This window comes from Salvelinus namaycush, chromosome 9 (assembly GCF_016432855.1).
Source record: "Salvelinus namaycush isolate Seneca chromosome 9, SaNama_1.0, whole genome shotgun sequence".
Taxonomy (NCBI): Eukaryota; Metazoa; Chordata; class Actinopteri; order Salmoniformes; family Salmonidae; genus Salvelinus; species Salvelinus namaycush.
In genome coordinates this window covers 36,273,170-36,289,284 of record NC_052315.1, presented here as the reverse complement: position 1 = coordinate 36,289,284, position 16,115 = coordinate 36,273,170, and the positions used below count along the sequence as shown (strand labels likewise).

Genomic DNA, 16,115 nt, shown 5'->3' with positions numbered 1-16,115 from the left:
CATAATTTTCTGGAATTTTCCAAGCTGTTTATTAAAGGCACAGTCAACTTAGCGTATGTAAACTTCTGACCCACTGGACTTGTGATACAGTGAATTGTAAGTGAAATAATCTGTCTGTAAACAATTGTTGGAAAAATTACTTGTGTCATGCACAAAGTAGATATCCTAACCGAGTTGCCAAAACTAATTTGTTAACAAGAAATTTGTGGAGTGGTTGAAAAATGAGTTTTAATGACTCCAACCTAAGTGTATGTAAACGTCCTACTTCAACTGTATATTTAAAAAATCTGACCCTTAACTCAGTACTTTGTTGAAGCACCTTTGGCAGCGATTACAGCCTTGATTCTTTTTTTATTTTATTCATTTTTAATTCACCTTTATTTAACTAGAGAGGCTAGTCGAGAACAAGTTCTCATTTGCAACTGCGACCTGGCCAGGATAAAGCAAAGCAGTTTGACACATACAACAGAGTTACACATGGAATAAACAAACATACAGTAGAAAAAGTCTATATACAGCATGTGCAAATGAGGTAGGAAATGGGAGGTAAGGCAATAAATAGGCCATGGTGGCGAAGTAATTACAACATAGCAATTAAACACTGGAATGGTAGATGTGCAGAAGATAAATGTGCAAGTAGAGATACTGGGGTGCAACAGAGCAAGATAAATAAATAAATAAATACAGTATGGGGATGAGATGGTTGGATGGGCTATTTACAGATGGGCTATGTACAGGTGCAGTGATCTGTGAGCTGCTCTGACAGCTGGTGCTTAAAGCTAGTGAGGGAGATATGAGTCTCCAGCTTCAGGGATTTTGAAGTTCGTTCCAGTCATTGGCAGCAGAGAACTGGAAGGAAAGGCGGCCAAAGGAAGAATTGGTTTTGGGGGTGACCAGTGAGATATACCTGCTGGAGCGCGTGCTACGGGTGGGTGCTGCTATGGTGACCAGTGAGCTGAGATAAGGCGGGGCTTTACCTAGCAGAGACTTGTAGATGACCTGGAGCCAGTGGGTTTGGTGACGACTATGAAGCGATGGCCAGCCAACGAGAGCGTACAGGTCGCAGTGGTGGGTAGTATCTGGGGCTTTGGTGATAAAACGGATGGCACTGTGATAGACTGCATCCAATTTGTTGAGTAGAGTGTTGGAGGCTATTTTGTAAATTACTTTGCCGAAGTCGAGGATCGGTGGGATGGTCAGTTTTACGAGGGTATGTTTGGCAGCATGAGTGAAGGATGCTTTGTTGCGAAATAGGAAGCCAATTCTAGATTTAACTTTGGATTGGAGATGCTTAATGTGAGTCTGGAAGGAGAGTTTACAGTCTAACCAGACACCTAGGTATTTGTAGTTGTCCACATATTCTAAGTCAGAACCATCCAGAGTAGTGATGCTGGACTGGCGGGCAGGTGCGGGCAGCGATCGGTTGAAGAGCATGCATTTAGTTTTACTTGTATTTAAGAGCAGTTGGAGGCCACGGAAGGAGAGTTATATGGCATTGAAGCTCGTCTGGAGGTTAGTTAACACAGTGTCCAAAGAAGGGCCAGAGGTATACAGAATGGTGGCGTCTGCGTAGAGGTGGATCAGAGAATCACCAGCAGCAAGAGCGACATCATCATTTTTGTTTCATACAGAGAAGAGTCGGCCTGAGAATTGAACCCTGTGGCACCCCCATAGAGACTGCCAGAGGTCCGGACAACAGGCACTCCGATTTGACACACTGAACTCTATCTGAGAAATAGTTGGTGAACCAGGCAAGGCAATCATTTGAGAAACCAAGGCTGTTGAGTCTGCCGATAAGAATGTGGTGATTGACAGTCAAGAGCCTTGGCCAGGTCGATAGATACAGCTGCACAGTAATGTCTCTTATCGATGGTGGTTATGATATCGTTTAGGACCTTGAGCATGGCTGAGGTGCACCCATGACCAGCTCTGAAACCAGATTGGAAAGCGGAGAAGGTACGGGGGGATTCGAAATGGTCGGTTATCTGTTTTGTTAACTTGGCTTTCGAAGACCTTAGAAAGGCAGGGTAGGATAGATATAGGTCTGTAGCAGTTTGGGTCTAGAGTGTCTCCCCTTTTGAAGAGGGGGATGACCGCGGCAGGCTAGTAATAGGGGTTGCAACAATTTCGGCAGATCATTTTAGAAAAAGAGGGTCCAGATTGTCTTGCCCGTCTGATTTGTAGGGGTCCAGATTTTGCAGCTCTTTCAGAACATCAGCTATTTGGGTGAAGGAGAAATGGGGGAGGCTTGGGCGAGTTGCTGTGGAGCACTGTTGATCGGGGTAGGGGTAGCCAGGTGGAGAGCATGGCCAGCCGTAGAAAAATGCTTATTGAAATTCAGCAGAGGTGTATTTGGAGGGCAAGTTGGTTAGGATGATATCTATGAGGGTGCCCGTGTTTACGGATTTGGGGTTGTACCTGGTGGGTTCATTGATCATTTTTGTGAGATTGAGGGCATCAAGCTTAGAGTGTTGGATGGCCGGGGTGTTCAGCATGTCCTCTGAAGATAGATGGGGGGCAATCAATTCACATATGGTGTCCAGGGCACAGCTGGGGGCAGAGGGTGGTCTATAGCAAGCGGCAACGGTGAGAGACTTGTTTCTGGAAAGGTGAATTTTTAAAAAGTAGAAGCTCGAATTGTTTGGATACAGACCTGGATAGTAAGACAGAACTCTGCAGACTATCTCTGCAGTAGATTGCAACACCGCCCCCTTTGGCAGTTCTATCTTGTCGAAACATGTTATAGTTAGGGATGGAAATTTCAGGATTTTTGGTGGCCTTCCTAAGCCAGGATTCAGACACGGCTAGGACATCCGGGTTGGCGGAGTGTGCTAAAGCAGTGAATAAAACAAACTTAGGGAGGAGGCTTCTAATGTTAACATGCATGAAACCAATGCTTTTAAGGTTACAGAAGTCAACAAATGAGAGCACCTGGGGAATGGGAGTGGAGCTAGGCACTGCAGGGCCTGGATTAACCTCTACATCACCAGAGGGGGAGTGGGATAAGGGTACGGCTAAAGGCTATCAGAACTGGTCGCCTAGTGCGTTCGGAACAGAGAGTAAAAGGAGCAGGTTTCTGGGTGCGATAGAATAGATTCAAGGCATAATGTACAGACAGACGTATGGTAGGATGTGAGTACATTGGAGGTAAACCTAGGCATTGAGTAATGATGAGAGAGATATCGTCTCTAGAGACTTTTAAACCAGGTGATGTCACCGCATATGTGGGTGAAGAAACTAGTTTGTTAAGGTATATTGAGCAGGGCTAGAGGCTCTACAGTGAAATAAGACAATCACTAACCAGGACTGTAATGGACAAGGCATATTGATATTAGGGAGAGGCATGCGTAGCCTGGTGATCATAGGGGTCCAGTGAGTGGTTGGGCTGGCTGGAGACACGGCGATTCAGACAGCTAGCAGGCCGGGGCTAGCAAGCTAGCAGAAGGGCCTTAGAGGGACGTCTCGACGGAGGGAAAGTCTGTTTTAGCCTCCGTGTGTGGTGACGTCGATAGACCAGTCGTGATGGATTAGTAGGGTTCCGAGTAGCAGAGGGGTCCAAGTCCAATTGGCAAAATAGGTATAGTGGCCCAAGAAATTGTCCGATGGATCTATACAGCTAACAGTCCAATATTCTCTAGACAGCTAGCGGGCGGAGGCTAGCAGATGGGCATTCAGGGGACGTCATGATGTAGGGGATAGTTGAGTACTCCCTCGAGTAGATTACGTCGTAGTCCTGTCATGAAGGATCGGCGGGGTTCCGTGCCCCGTACCGGCAGTAGAAGGGGTCCGGCTATTGTAGCCCATTCTTATTGGGTATGACGCTACAAGCTTGACACGCCTGTATTTGGGGAGTTTCTCCCATTCTTCTCTGCAGATACTTTCATTTTGGATGGGGAGTGTCGCTGCACAGCTATTTTCAGGTCTCTCCGGAGATGTTCGATCTGGTTCAATTCTGGGCTCTGGCTGGGCCACTCAAGTACTTTGAGACTTGTCCTGAAGCCACTCCTGCGTTATCTTGGCTGTGTGCTTAAGGTCGTTGCCCTGTTGGAAGGTGAACCTTCGCCCCACTCTAAGTTCCTGAGTGCTCTGGAGCAGATTTTCATCAAGGATTTCTCTCTACTTAGCTCTGTTCATCTTTCCCTCGATCCTGACTAGTCTCCCAGTCCCTGCCCGCAGCATTATACTGCTCCCACCATCGCGCTTCACTGTAGGGTTAGCGCCAGGTTTCCCCCAGACGTGACGCTTGGCATTCTGGCCAAATATTTCAATCTTGGTTTCATCAGACCAGAGAATCTTGTTTCTCGTGGTCTGAGAGTCCTTTAGGTGCCTTTTGGCAAACTCCAAGTGGGCTGTGATGTGCCTTCTACTGAGGAGTGGATTTTGTCTTGCCACTCCACCATAAAGGCCTAATTGGTGGAGTACTGCAGAGATGGTTGTCCTTCTGGAAGGTTCTCCTATCTCCACAGAGGAACTCTGGAGCTCTGTCATAGTGACCATCAGGTTATCTGTCCATTCCTTGACCAAGGCCCTTCTCCCCCGATTGTGCAGTTTGGCTGGCGGCCAGCTCTAGGAAGAGTCTTGGTGGTTCCAAACTCTTTCCATTTAAGAATGATGGAGGCCAGTGTGTTCTTTGGGACCTTCAATGCTGCAGAAATTTTTTGGTACCCTTCCCCAGATCTGTGCCTTCTTTCGATCTCATGGCTTGGTTTTTAATCTGACATTCATTGTCAACTGTGGGACATTTATATAGACAGGTGTGTGCTTTTCCAAAACATGTCCAATCAATTGAATTTACAACAGGTGAACACCAATCAAGTTGTACAACGACTGAGGTCACTTCTGGTGACTTTTTAAAAGGACATTCTACACCAAAATCTATTTAAATTAAATTATGCTGACACCATCCAAAATATAATTTTCCCTTTAAAAGCATTATAACCTGTAGCCCAACTAATGCAGCTTTGCATCATTCAGTAAATAGGCTGCCCATCTGCATTTACCTAATTGAAACCCCCCAAAATATTCTACAAATATACGTTTAAACTTGCCACTTCAGGGGGTTTTCTGGATCAAAATGGGGCTTAGGTGGTGGGTGTGGTGGTGGGCTTAGTCAATGATGCAGTCTTCGACCTAAAATTGTAGTGGCTCTCCTCTTGGCCGCAGAGACATTTGACTATTTTAAAGATAATTTCCTATGAAAAATGTATGTTGCTTTTACATTGAAAAAGTTTGATCATAAAGTTACTAGTCTCCCCTGTATCAAACACTTGGATTCAGGTGGCAGGATTATTAAACGTATAGGGTGACATCATCATTTTAATACACCAACGGTAACATGACATTTTCTTACCTAATTTAAATAAGTACCGTAACCAACATCAAAGAAGGAGTGTTTGCAGAGGGGTGTGGTTTAAATAGCTAGAGAGCTACTCTTCTGTTGGGAACATTTGACTGTAGGGAGTCAGTAAATATAATTAAAAGTTTACCATATTCATCTATGGCAAAGATACTTGTGTTTTCCCTTTTCGTCTGTGTCTGTTGTTAGCTAGTTACTAGCTAGCTAGGTCTTCAGCCAGAATGGAACAAAAGGAGGCAAGGGTCATTCAAAACTCCAACGCAGTTGTCATGTCAACACACCCGTTAGTGCTGCTGTGAACCACATCACAAAAGAGTGTTTTAGTTGTTTAAATTTACACAGAATTCTTTTTCAATCCCGATTTACCAAAAAATATTATATAAAAAAAAATATATCTTTTTTTTGCGAAATTGATATAGGGGAAACACTGACTCAGGCCGACTGTCTGTAGACCGTCAATGCGACTGTTGCACCATTTCATCCTACTATTCTTCCTCACATCTCTTCACCTTCTTTCACATCCTTCCATCTCTCTCTTGCTCTCCTCTCCTCCCTAGATGTCTACAGAGCAGTTGGAGGCGTATGTCAACAGTCAGTTTGATGAGCTCCACCGGCTAGTTCGTCTGGAGGAGAAGAGGACCCTCCACCTAGTGGACCTGAAGGAAGCCTTCCTGACCGCCGCCGCCGCCGAGAAGATCGCTGAGATCACCGTCCACACCGAGCGGCTCCAGGAGGAGATGGCCTGCATCACGCAGCAGCTGTGCCAGCTGGACCAGGCCGAGGCACAGCCTGGAGCCGGAGTAGCTGCCCTAGCCCAGGGAGGACCATGCCCCAGACCAGCGGTGAGGCACCTCTCCCTTATACACCACCATTGTCAGGGTAGATGTTACCACTGTAGGCACTGATCTTGGATCAGTGCATCATTGGGTGGGTAACGCAGCACCGACCTTATAACTGACCTATATAAATGTCTAGGGGTAATTTCATCCTAACCCACCATCATACTAGGATATCTGAAAAGGCACAGCAGGCATCTGCATGTTGATTGGTATGAAGTACAAAGGGATAAAATCATTTTAGACTACTTTTTTTACTCATGTTTAGTCTGAGACCAGGCTAACATAGTAATGTAAACCCGGGTCACTCAAATTAGTATGATATGTTATGTTTGGTATGGTTACATAAGACAGATGGTTACTTAAGGCAAAAATGAAAGTAGGGGTGGTTGTTCTTGGTGGATGGGCAGGCGTATAACGCGAATGTTTAGCAACCCGAAGGTTTCGATTTCAAATCTCATCACGGACAACTTTAGCATTTTAGCTAATCAGCAACTTTTCAACTACTTACTACTTTTTAGCAACTTTTTAGCAACTAATTAGCATCTTAGCTAACCCTAACCCCTAACCTAGCTAACGTTAGCCAGCTAGCTAAAGTTGGCCACCTAGCTCGATTATGCAACATATCATACGTTTTGAAAATTCGTAACATATTATATAATTTGCAAATTCGTAATATATAATACGAATTGTAATTCATAACATATCATATGAAATGGGTGATGGTTATCCACAAGTTAATACAAACTATATGAAACGTAACATATACTAAATGGATTACCCACAGAATAATACAAAATGCCCTGAGACCAGGTTCTTTATTTGGGAAGCTGCTTGTGTAAAACTAGGGTGGGTTCTTAGATGTAAACATGTTTAGCACTGCATAGCTGGCGGCTTAAGTGTAACTATGTATGTTCTCTGGCTGCTTGTTAGGTACACACACACAGAGAGAGAGAGAGACGCCAGCTGGAAATACTGTACCTCCTCTTCTACATACCAATCCCTGCCAAGGTTACTTTCTCATACGCCCACACCATTACTCGCACACTCATACAGTGACACATTGACATTTACATACGTACACATTTACACACACTGACACATATGTATTCTCACTAACTCACATGCACACACCCCCTCCCCATTCCCCTCTCCACACACTCCTCCTCCCTCATAGGCTCTTATTTCTACAGGGGTAAATTAAAAGATCCTCCTGGCCCATTACTCAACTGCTATAGTTTAACTGTTGGAGACTGGACTGTTCTCTTCCCTGGTGGAGCCTCTCAGGCAGGAGCCAGGCAGGGTGGCTGGCAGTCAGGGAGAGACGGAGGGATGTAGTAATGGCTGTGGCCAGCCTGCAGATTGCTTTCCTGGGTGAAATGATCGGCTCGTGGTGGGCCGAGTTCATTAAGGGCCTAATTGAATGGTGATGGTTGCCCTGTTTGTTTTCTCCTGTAAGTAATTTCTGCTTTGAGTAATGCCCGCTGTGACTTAGAGATGTCTATAGAGAGAGAGAGACAGTGTTTGAGATGCCTTAGGGATATATGTGTGTGTATGATGAGGTACAAATAGAAACATATGTGTGTGTGTGTGCAAGAGATACAAGATAGGGAACGAGTTAGAGAGAAGACCCTAATACCAATTTATACACACAATCTAATCACATTCTCGAGCGCGTTTCAGTTCTAGCCGTCTGTATTCTCTGATGTAGTGGCCCCACTATCTACTTACAAGATGGAAAAGATGCCAACTGCAGATCTGAGAGAGTAAAGCAACCGAAACGCACTGTATGAATACCAACAGTCCAGCAACCACATCTGAAAAAATAAGACTATGGAAATAATTTAGGATGGAATAATATCATCCCGATCATTATCCTTCCTCAAACCCCTCTCTAAAGCATACTTCTCATAATTGAGATGAGTCCCCTTGCTTTAGATCAGGCAAACATAGGGTTGCAAAGGTAGTGAATATTACTGGAAATGTTCGAAGGATTTTAGGTAATCTATCACAAGACATCTAGTTTCCCTTTTGGGTACTTCGGATTATCACAGGTGTCTGTCATTTTCTCTGGCCCTCTGTTTGGCCTTATCACATGATTTTTAAACAAAAAATAGAATGACAAAGCTGTGAAACATTATCCTAAATAAATACCATCAACTTAGTGAATTCCACTGGTGTTTAATAAGAGGGCTTCAGCATGAATTGTACTATGTCAATATGTCTTTGTTGTAAATGTTTTGGCGTCAAACTGGTGGCAGTTGTGAAAAAAGTCAATAGTTGGAGTTAATTGAAAATAATGCCATTGTTGATTAGATGCTTTTTTCCCATTAATTAGGCTATTTTCTCCTGAACCATATGGTCTATCCACCAGAAACTCATGGGAAATATGGACACAGATATAGAAAAAATGAATACTATACATGAATGAATTTTTGAAAAGTTATTCAAGTGTAAATTACCAAAGTTACCATAGATTGCCATTATCTGATAGTTTTGCAACTTTAGGCAAAAATATTAACATAATCCCATAATTTATCCTATAAGATACATACTAGTTTGAGAAGTCCAGTGCTTAAATGGAGAATGATGCTTGTGCGTTTGTGTGCATGTGTTAATGCTTGCTAAGCAGTTAGCCTAAATAGAGGTAAAGCTGATAAAGAATGGGCCAGCTGTTATGGCAGTTGCTGTGTACATTTATTACAGAATGAATGGGCTCCTGTTTTGCAGTGTAATCTACAGATCTGTCATTAAATCAATAGAGAGCGGGGCGGGCGGGCGGTAGGTAGGTAGGCAAGTAGCTCTACAGACGTACGCCCGCTGTGTTTACCCTCCAATCACCACCCACCATGATTACTGAGCACTGATCTGTCACCCCGGAGGAAATCATCCCTCAGCCTGTCTGACAGAACACACACACAGTCTCACATAGCACATGCACACAACCACACACATAGTCAGAGAATGCACACACACACTGCAGAACACACACAGCTAAGCATACAGACAAATATACACTGCAGAGCATAAATACACACACAGCAGAGTGCACAGACTGGAATGATACCCATACAGATAGACAATCATGCACACTGACCCTCTCACATGCCGCAGTGCACCAATATACAGACTAACACGTTCCATTGAATTTTTTGAGATGTGTTTGCACCCATATGAATCTGTGTTAGTGTGCATACTAGAATGAGTGTGGCTGTTTGTGTGAGCAAGTTACAGTAGTTTCCTCATTTGTACATGCATGCCTGTGTGTGAGCAAGTGAGTGTTTGGCAATAGAGTAGAGGCAGTGGGTACAATCATATGTAAGGCCTCCTGGCCTCAGACAGGGTCCAATCAGCCATTAGCTTGTCATTAGATCCCCAGTTTGCTGATCGTGTTGACCTAGGCCTCAACCTGACCTGCTCTTAAACCAGATCAATCATGTCAGATCTTTTCACATCTTTTCACATTGTCAAAAGTGAAAAAGATCAGATTTCAATCAAATGTATTTGGAAAGCCCTTTTTACATCAGCAGAGGTCACAAAGTGCTTATATAGAAACACAGCCTAAAACCCCAAGGCAATGCAGATGTAGAAGCACAGGAATTTGGCTGCCAGTCTAAACGTAGCCATAGAGAGAATAATTACTGCCATCACTGTAGATATCACTCATTTGACATTTCACCAGTCTCAATCAGACCTGGGTTACTATAGTAAACTAGACCCCACCCATCTGGCCCACCCAGCCTCACAATATGTTCTTATTTTTACAATTGATTTTAATTCTGCACCTATTCAAATTAGATTTGAATATCAACTAGTCCACTTTTAACTAAGTGGGAAGAAGGAGGGTAGTTCTGTTCATTGTGTCTTGATTGTGGACTACAGGAAAAGGAGGACCGAGCATGACCCCATTCTCATCGACGGGGCTGTAGTGGAGCAGGTTGAGAGCTTCAAGTTCCTTGGCGTCCACATCACCAACAAACTAACATGGTCCAAGCACACCAAGACAGTCATGAAGAGCGCATGACAAAACCTATTCCCCCTCAAGAGACTGAAAAGATTTGGCATGGGTCCTCAGATCCTCAAAAGGTTTTACAGCTGCACTATCGAGAGCATCCTGATGGGTTGCATCACTGCCTGGTATGGCAACTGCTCGGCATCCGACCGTAAGGCACTACAGAGGGTAGTGCGTACGGCCCAGTACATCACTGGGGCCAAGCTTCCTGCCATCCAGGACCTCTTTATCAGGCGGTGTCAGAGAAAGGCCCTAAAAATTGTCAAAGACTCCAGCCACTCTAGTCATAGACATAGACTGTTCTCTCTGCTACCACACGGCAAGCGGTACCGGAGCTCCAAGTCTAGGTCCAAGAGGCTTCTATACAGCTTCTTCCCCGAAGCCATAAGACTCCTGAACATCTAATCAAATGTCTATCCAGATTATTTGCATTGCCCCTCCCTCTTCTACGCTGCTGCTACACTCTGTTATTATCTATGCATAGTCACTCTACCTACATTACATATTACCTCAATTACCTCGACTAACCGGTGCCCCCGCACATTGACTCTACCTGTACCCCCTGTATATATCCTCGCTGTTGTTATTTTACTGCTGCTCTTTAATTATTTTTTATTTTTTTAGGTATTTTCTTAAAACATTGTTGGTTAAGGGATTGTAAGTAAGCATTTCACTGTAAGGTCTACACCTGTTGTATTCGGCGCATGTGACATAACATTTGATTTCATTTGTTTTAATGAAAAGGAGCCGAGAGATGGAGTTAGCAGGGCCCTCCAGGGGAAGCTACAGTATAGTACTGTCTTGTTAGTCTCTGCGGTTCTCCTCTATAGCTGGCGGCTGCATGGTGACTGAGGTGGTTGCTTGTGGCTGCTAATTAAAGTGTGAACAGTGTCTACTGTCAGAGAACTGATCCACCACTGGGCTCATTTATTCTCCTCTCATGTAACACACTGATGTCTTTGAATAGCTTCTGATATGTGATGTCAGCTGTGTGATGTCTTGCAATCTGTGTAGATGTGTGATTGTGTCAGTGTCAACCACAGCGCTGTGTTATAGTCTCCTGTATTTAAACTGCTGTTTCTCTTGTCTTTTTCAGCAGCGTGACATTGAGGCCAGGCCAAGGTAAGACTGATTCATAACAACCTCTTTTATAGCATCTGGCAGAGCTGGGAGAAAAATACCCTTTTAAATCCCCACACTCAGGTGGTTTTACAATGGGCTTACAGGGAGAGGGGATCAGTATGCGACACACATCCATGCTCACACTCACACGTACAGTAAACTCACACATGCACACACACACACACACACACACACACACACACATTTGTTTTACTATCCTTGTGGGGACCAAACAATTGATTCCCATTCAAAATCCTATTTTTCCTAAACTTAACTCCTAATTCTAACCCAAATTGCAAACCTAAACCTAATGGACGTTGCCTTTACTGTGAAAGTGAGGACATTTCGCCGGTCCCCACAAGGAAAAAGGCAATAGCCAAAATGTCCCCACTTTCCTTGTTTCACAATCGTTGTGAGGACTTCTGGTCCCCACAAGGATAGTGAAACTAAAAACACACACACACACTTCTCTCTCCAGCCTTTGCACAGTGTCCCCCCCCTCCTTCTCTCCTCCTCCCCTTTAGTACTGTATGTGTGTCACGTCCGTGGCCCAGCCAGGCAATTAGCTGCTCTAATCTCTGTCCCCGCTGGAATTAAATGCTTGGAAAGGTGACGACTTGCCCTCTTTAATCACACGGCAACACAGAATGACCTGCCCCTGTCCGCTTCATTGGACACTGGGCCGAGCCGGGCTGTATGCTGGAGAGACACACTGGCCGTTAGTGTGTGGTCAAGCTGTAGTCTGATTATTAGGGTCAACTCAAGCCTTCAGGTGGATCGACCATGCTTAGGCAGCATGGTCTGTGTTGTAGTAAGCTGGTCTGGTAGGTAGTCATGTAGGGGGTGTGTGTGTCTTGTCTGTCTGCCTGCCTACTTGCCTGTATCTCTGTCTATCTGTAAGTCTGTCTGTTCATCCTCTCGTCCATCTGTCCACCTGTCTCTCTCCGACTGTCTGACTTGTAAAGGTGTGTAGGCTAGTGTGGGAGACAGTAGGTGTAACAGATAGCCTTTACCCAGTCACACACGTATTGATTCCCTGACACTGACATGGATCTCAGAGGAGCTGCTCGCTCGGAGCAGCTGCCTTCCCATCACCCCCTGCTGTGTCCTGTCCCTTTGGTGTGTGTGTCTCTCCTGGCCTTGATGTCAGGCTGCCTCCCCACCTCTCTCTCACACATACGCACACGCACACACTCGCTCGCTCAGTAAAGGTCTGAGACACAGGCAGTGCCTCTATGTCTGCCTTTCTGAAATGTCAGCCTCAGTATATCCGGTGGGAAATAAATGCTTTATCTGAAAGGGACTTTGTGGTTGAATAAAGGTTAAAGAAGACAGTGTCTTCTAAGACAGACACCATCAACAAGCTTTGAGCTAAAAGCTTTAGAGAAAGACAGACAGCTCTGTGTTTTATCTTTGGAATGTTGTTGGATTTTCAGAACAGATAAGTGATAACACAAATAACCAAATAGCAGCTACGGCAGGGAAATTGAATAAACACATCAATCAGCATTGCCTTGTTTTGTCACACACCTGCAGAATATGGAGCAAGTACATAGAGAAGTTGGAGTATTTGTTTTGGAGAAATGTACAGTGTTTGTAGATATTTGCAGATTCTAGTGTTTTGTTTTTAATGGCCCTGACCCAGCCATGGAGAGGCCCAGTATAACTGCCAGCTCAGGGGCTATAACTGAAGGGCCTGCCAATGGTAATGCTGAGACCCAAGCACAATCCACTACTCTATCCAGACCAGATGGCTGAGAGTTGGGACCCCACTGTTGGATAACGCTTCTACAATGCCCTTGGTCAAGGTTAACCCACATAGATAAATAGATATCTATCTCTCTCTCTCACACACACTCACACACACACACACACACACACACACACACACACACACACACACACACACACACACACACACACACACACACACACACACACACACACACACTCTCTCTACCAGTCAAAAGTTTTAGAACACCTACTCATTCACGGATTTTTCTTTATTTTTACTGTTTTCTACATCGTAGAAGAATAGTGAAGATATCAAAATTATGGAATGAAACATATGGAATCATGTAGTAACCAAAAAAGTGTTAAACCACAGGATTCTGCAGCGATACGCCATCCCATCTGGTTTGCGCTTAGTGAGACTATGTTTTTCAACGGGACAATGACCCAACACACCTCCAGGATGTGTAAGGGCTATTTTACCAAGAAGGAGAGTGATGGAGTGCTGCATCAGATGACCTGGCCTCCACAATCCCCCGATCTCAACCAAATTTAGATAGTTTGGGATGAGTCCGACTGCAGATTGAAGGAAAGCATCCAACAAGTGCTCAGTATATGTGGGAACTCCTTCAAGACTATTGGAAAAGCATTCCAGGTGAAGCTGGTTGAGAGAATGCCAAGCGAGTGGAAAGCTGGCATCAATGCAAAGGGTGGCTATTTGAAGAACCTCAAATATAAAATATATTTTGATTTGTTTAACACTTTTTTTGGTTACTACATCATTCCATATGTGCTATTTCGTGGTTTTGATGTCTTCACTATTATGCTACAATGTAGAAAATAGTACAAATAAAGAAAAACCCTTGAATGAGTAGGTGTTCTAATAGTTTGAACGATAGTGTACACAAAAGTATGCACACACTCATACATGTATGCACACACACTACTCTTTTCCATCTTCATAAAATGCCGTGGGTGCAGAATTTAGCCCAGCTCCCTGCCTGGATAAAGGCATCAGATACCAACACGTATAAAACATAATGAAGTCCTAATGCAAGAAGAACGGGGACTAAAGGAAGGAGAGAGGGAGGAATGTGACTGGGAAAGTGGAGGGAATACATGTCTTTTTAATTTCTGTAGTGTTATAGCTTACAAGCGTGGGGAGATGGAGAAAGAGAGGTGGTGGAGAGGAAAAAATGAATTGAAGGAATGGACAAGGGAAAGAGTGGAGGAAAGGCAGGATTAGAGAGAAAGAAATTGTAGTAATACCTATCCCCAAGCTGTTTTCCTGATATGGTCCCCCCTCTTCCCAAATCACCAAAAGCCTATTTTCCCTTCAACATCTCTCAGCATGTACAGTCGTGGCCAAAAGTTTTGAGAATGGCACAAATATTAATTTTCACAAAGTCTGCTGCCTCAGTTTGTATGATGGCAATTTGCATATACTCCAGAATGTTATGAAGAGTGATCAGATGAATTGCAATTAATTGCAAAGTCCCTCTTTGCCATGCAAATGAACTGAATCCCCCAAAAAACATTTCCACTGCATTTCAGCCTGCCACAAAAGGACCAGCTGACTTCATGTCAGTGATTCTCTCGATAACACAGGTGTAAGTGTTGACGAGGACAAGGTTGGAGATCACACTGTCATGCTGATTGAGTTCGAATAACAGACTGGAAGCTACAAAAGGTTGGTGGTGCTTGGAATCATTGTTCATTGTTCTCTGTCAACCATGGTTACCTGCAAGGAAACATGTGCCGTCATCATTGCTTTGCACAAAAAGGGCTTCACAGGCAAGGATATTGCTGCCAGTAAGATTGCACCTAAATCTACCATTTATCGGATCATCAAGAACTTCAAGGGGAGCAGTTCAATTGTTGTGAAGAAAGCTTCAGGGCGCCCAAGAAAGTCCAGCAAGCGCCAGGACCGTCTCCTAAAGTTGATTCAGCTGCGGGATCGGGGCATCACCAGTACAGAGCTTGCTCAGGAATGGCAGCAGGCAGGTGTGAGTGCATCTGCACGCACAGTGAGGCGAAGACTTTTGGAGGATGGCCTGGTGTCAAGAAGGGCAGCAAAGAAGCCACTTCTCTCCAGGAAAAACATCAGGGACTGACTGATATTCTGCAAAAGGTACAGGGATTGGACTGCTGAGGACTGGGGTGAAGTCATTTTCTCTGATGAATCCCCTTTCCGATTTTTTGGGGCATCCGTAAAAAACCTTGTCCAGAGAAGACAAGGTGAGTGCTACCATCAGTCCTGTGTCATGCCAACAGTAAAACATCCTGAGACCATTCATGTCTGGGGTTGCTTCTCAGCCAAGGGAGTGGGCTCACTCACAGTTTTGCCTAAGAACACAGCCATGAATAAAGAATGGTACCAACACATCCTCCGAGGAGCCTCTCTCCCTAGTCCCCTCTCCCCAGTGTTAGTGAGGAGCCTCTACCTAGCCACCTCTCCCCAGTGTTAGTGATGATCCTCTCTCCCTAGTCCCCTCTCCCCAGTGTTAGTGATGAGCCTCTCTCCCTAGCCCCCTCTCCCCAGTGTTAGTGAGGAGCCTCTACCTAGCCACCTCTCCCCAGTGTTAGTGATGATCCTCTCTCCCTAGTCCCCTCTCCCCAGTGTTAGTGAGGAGCCTCTCTCCCTAGTCCCCTCTCCTCAGTGTTAGTGATGAGCCTCTCTTCCTAGTCCCCTCTCCCCAGTGTTAGTGATGAGCCTCTCTCCCTAGTCCCCTCTCCCCAGTGTTAGTGAGGAGCCTCTCTCCCTAGTCCCCTCTCCCCAGTGTTAGTGATGAGCCTCTCTCCCTAGTCCCCTCTCCCCAGTGTTAGTGATGAGCCTCTCTCCCTAGTCCCCTCTCCCCAGTGTTAGTGAGGAGCTCTACATAGACACAGGTCATGACTATACTTATCATCTGGCTCTAATCGCACAATTGAAGCCTCTTTGTGAACTTGGTCATGGTTTGCCTGTTTGTGTGTGCTAATGATGTATTATGAGATTGTCTTTTATTGAATCAATTTATATCCTACCAAGAGGTGCCATTGCCCCCCTTGCACATCTCTC

The 16,115-nt window shown here is 44.8% G+C and overlaps 1 protein-coding gene across 3 annotated transcripts in view; it reads left to right on the top strand.

The window, feature by feature from the left end:
* Positions 1–16,115, top strand: part of trim44 (tripartite motif containing 44) — a 65,314-nt gene that overhangs the window by 27,832 nt on the left and 21,367 nt on the right. For 2 of the 3 annotated variants that reach the window (XM_039001381.1, XM_039001382.1), the window contains exons 4-5: positions 5,914–6,198; positions 11,301–11,326. In XM_039001381.1, the coding sequence (XP_038857309.1) occupies positions 5,914–6,198; positions 11,301–11,326 (311 nt within the window). The remainder of the gene's footprint in view (positions 1–5,913; positions 6,199–11,300; positions 11,327–16,115) is intronic. The other variant, XM_039001383.1, reaches the window with a different exon arrangement.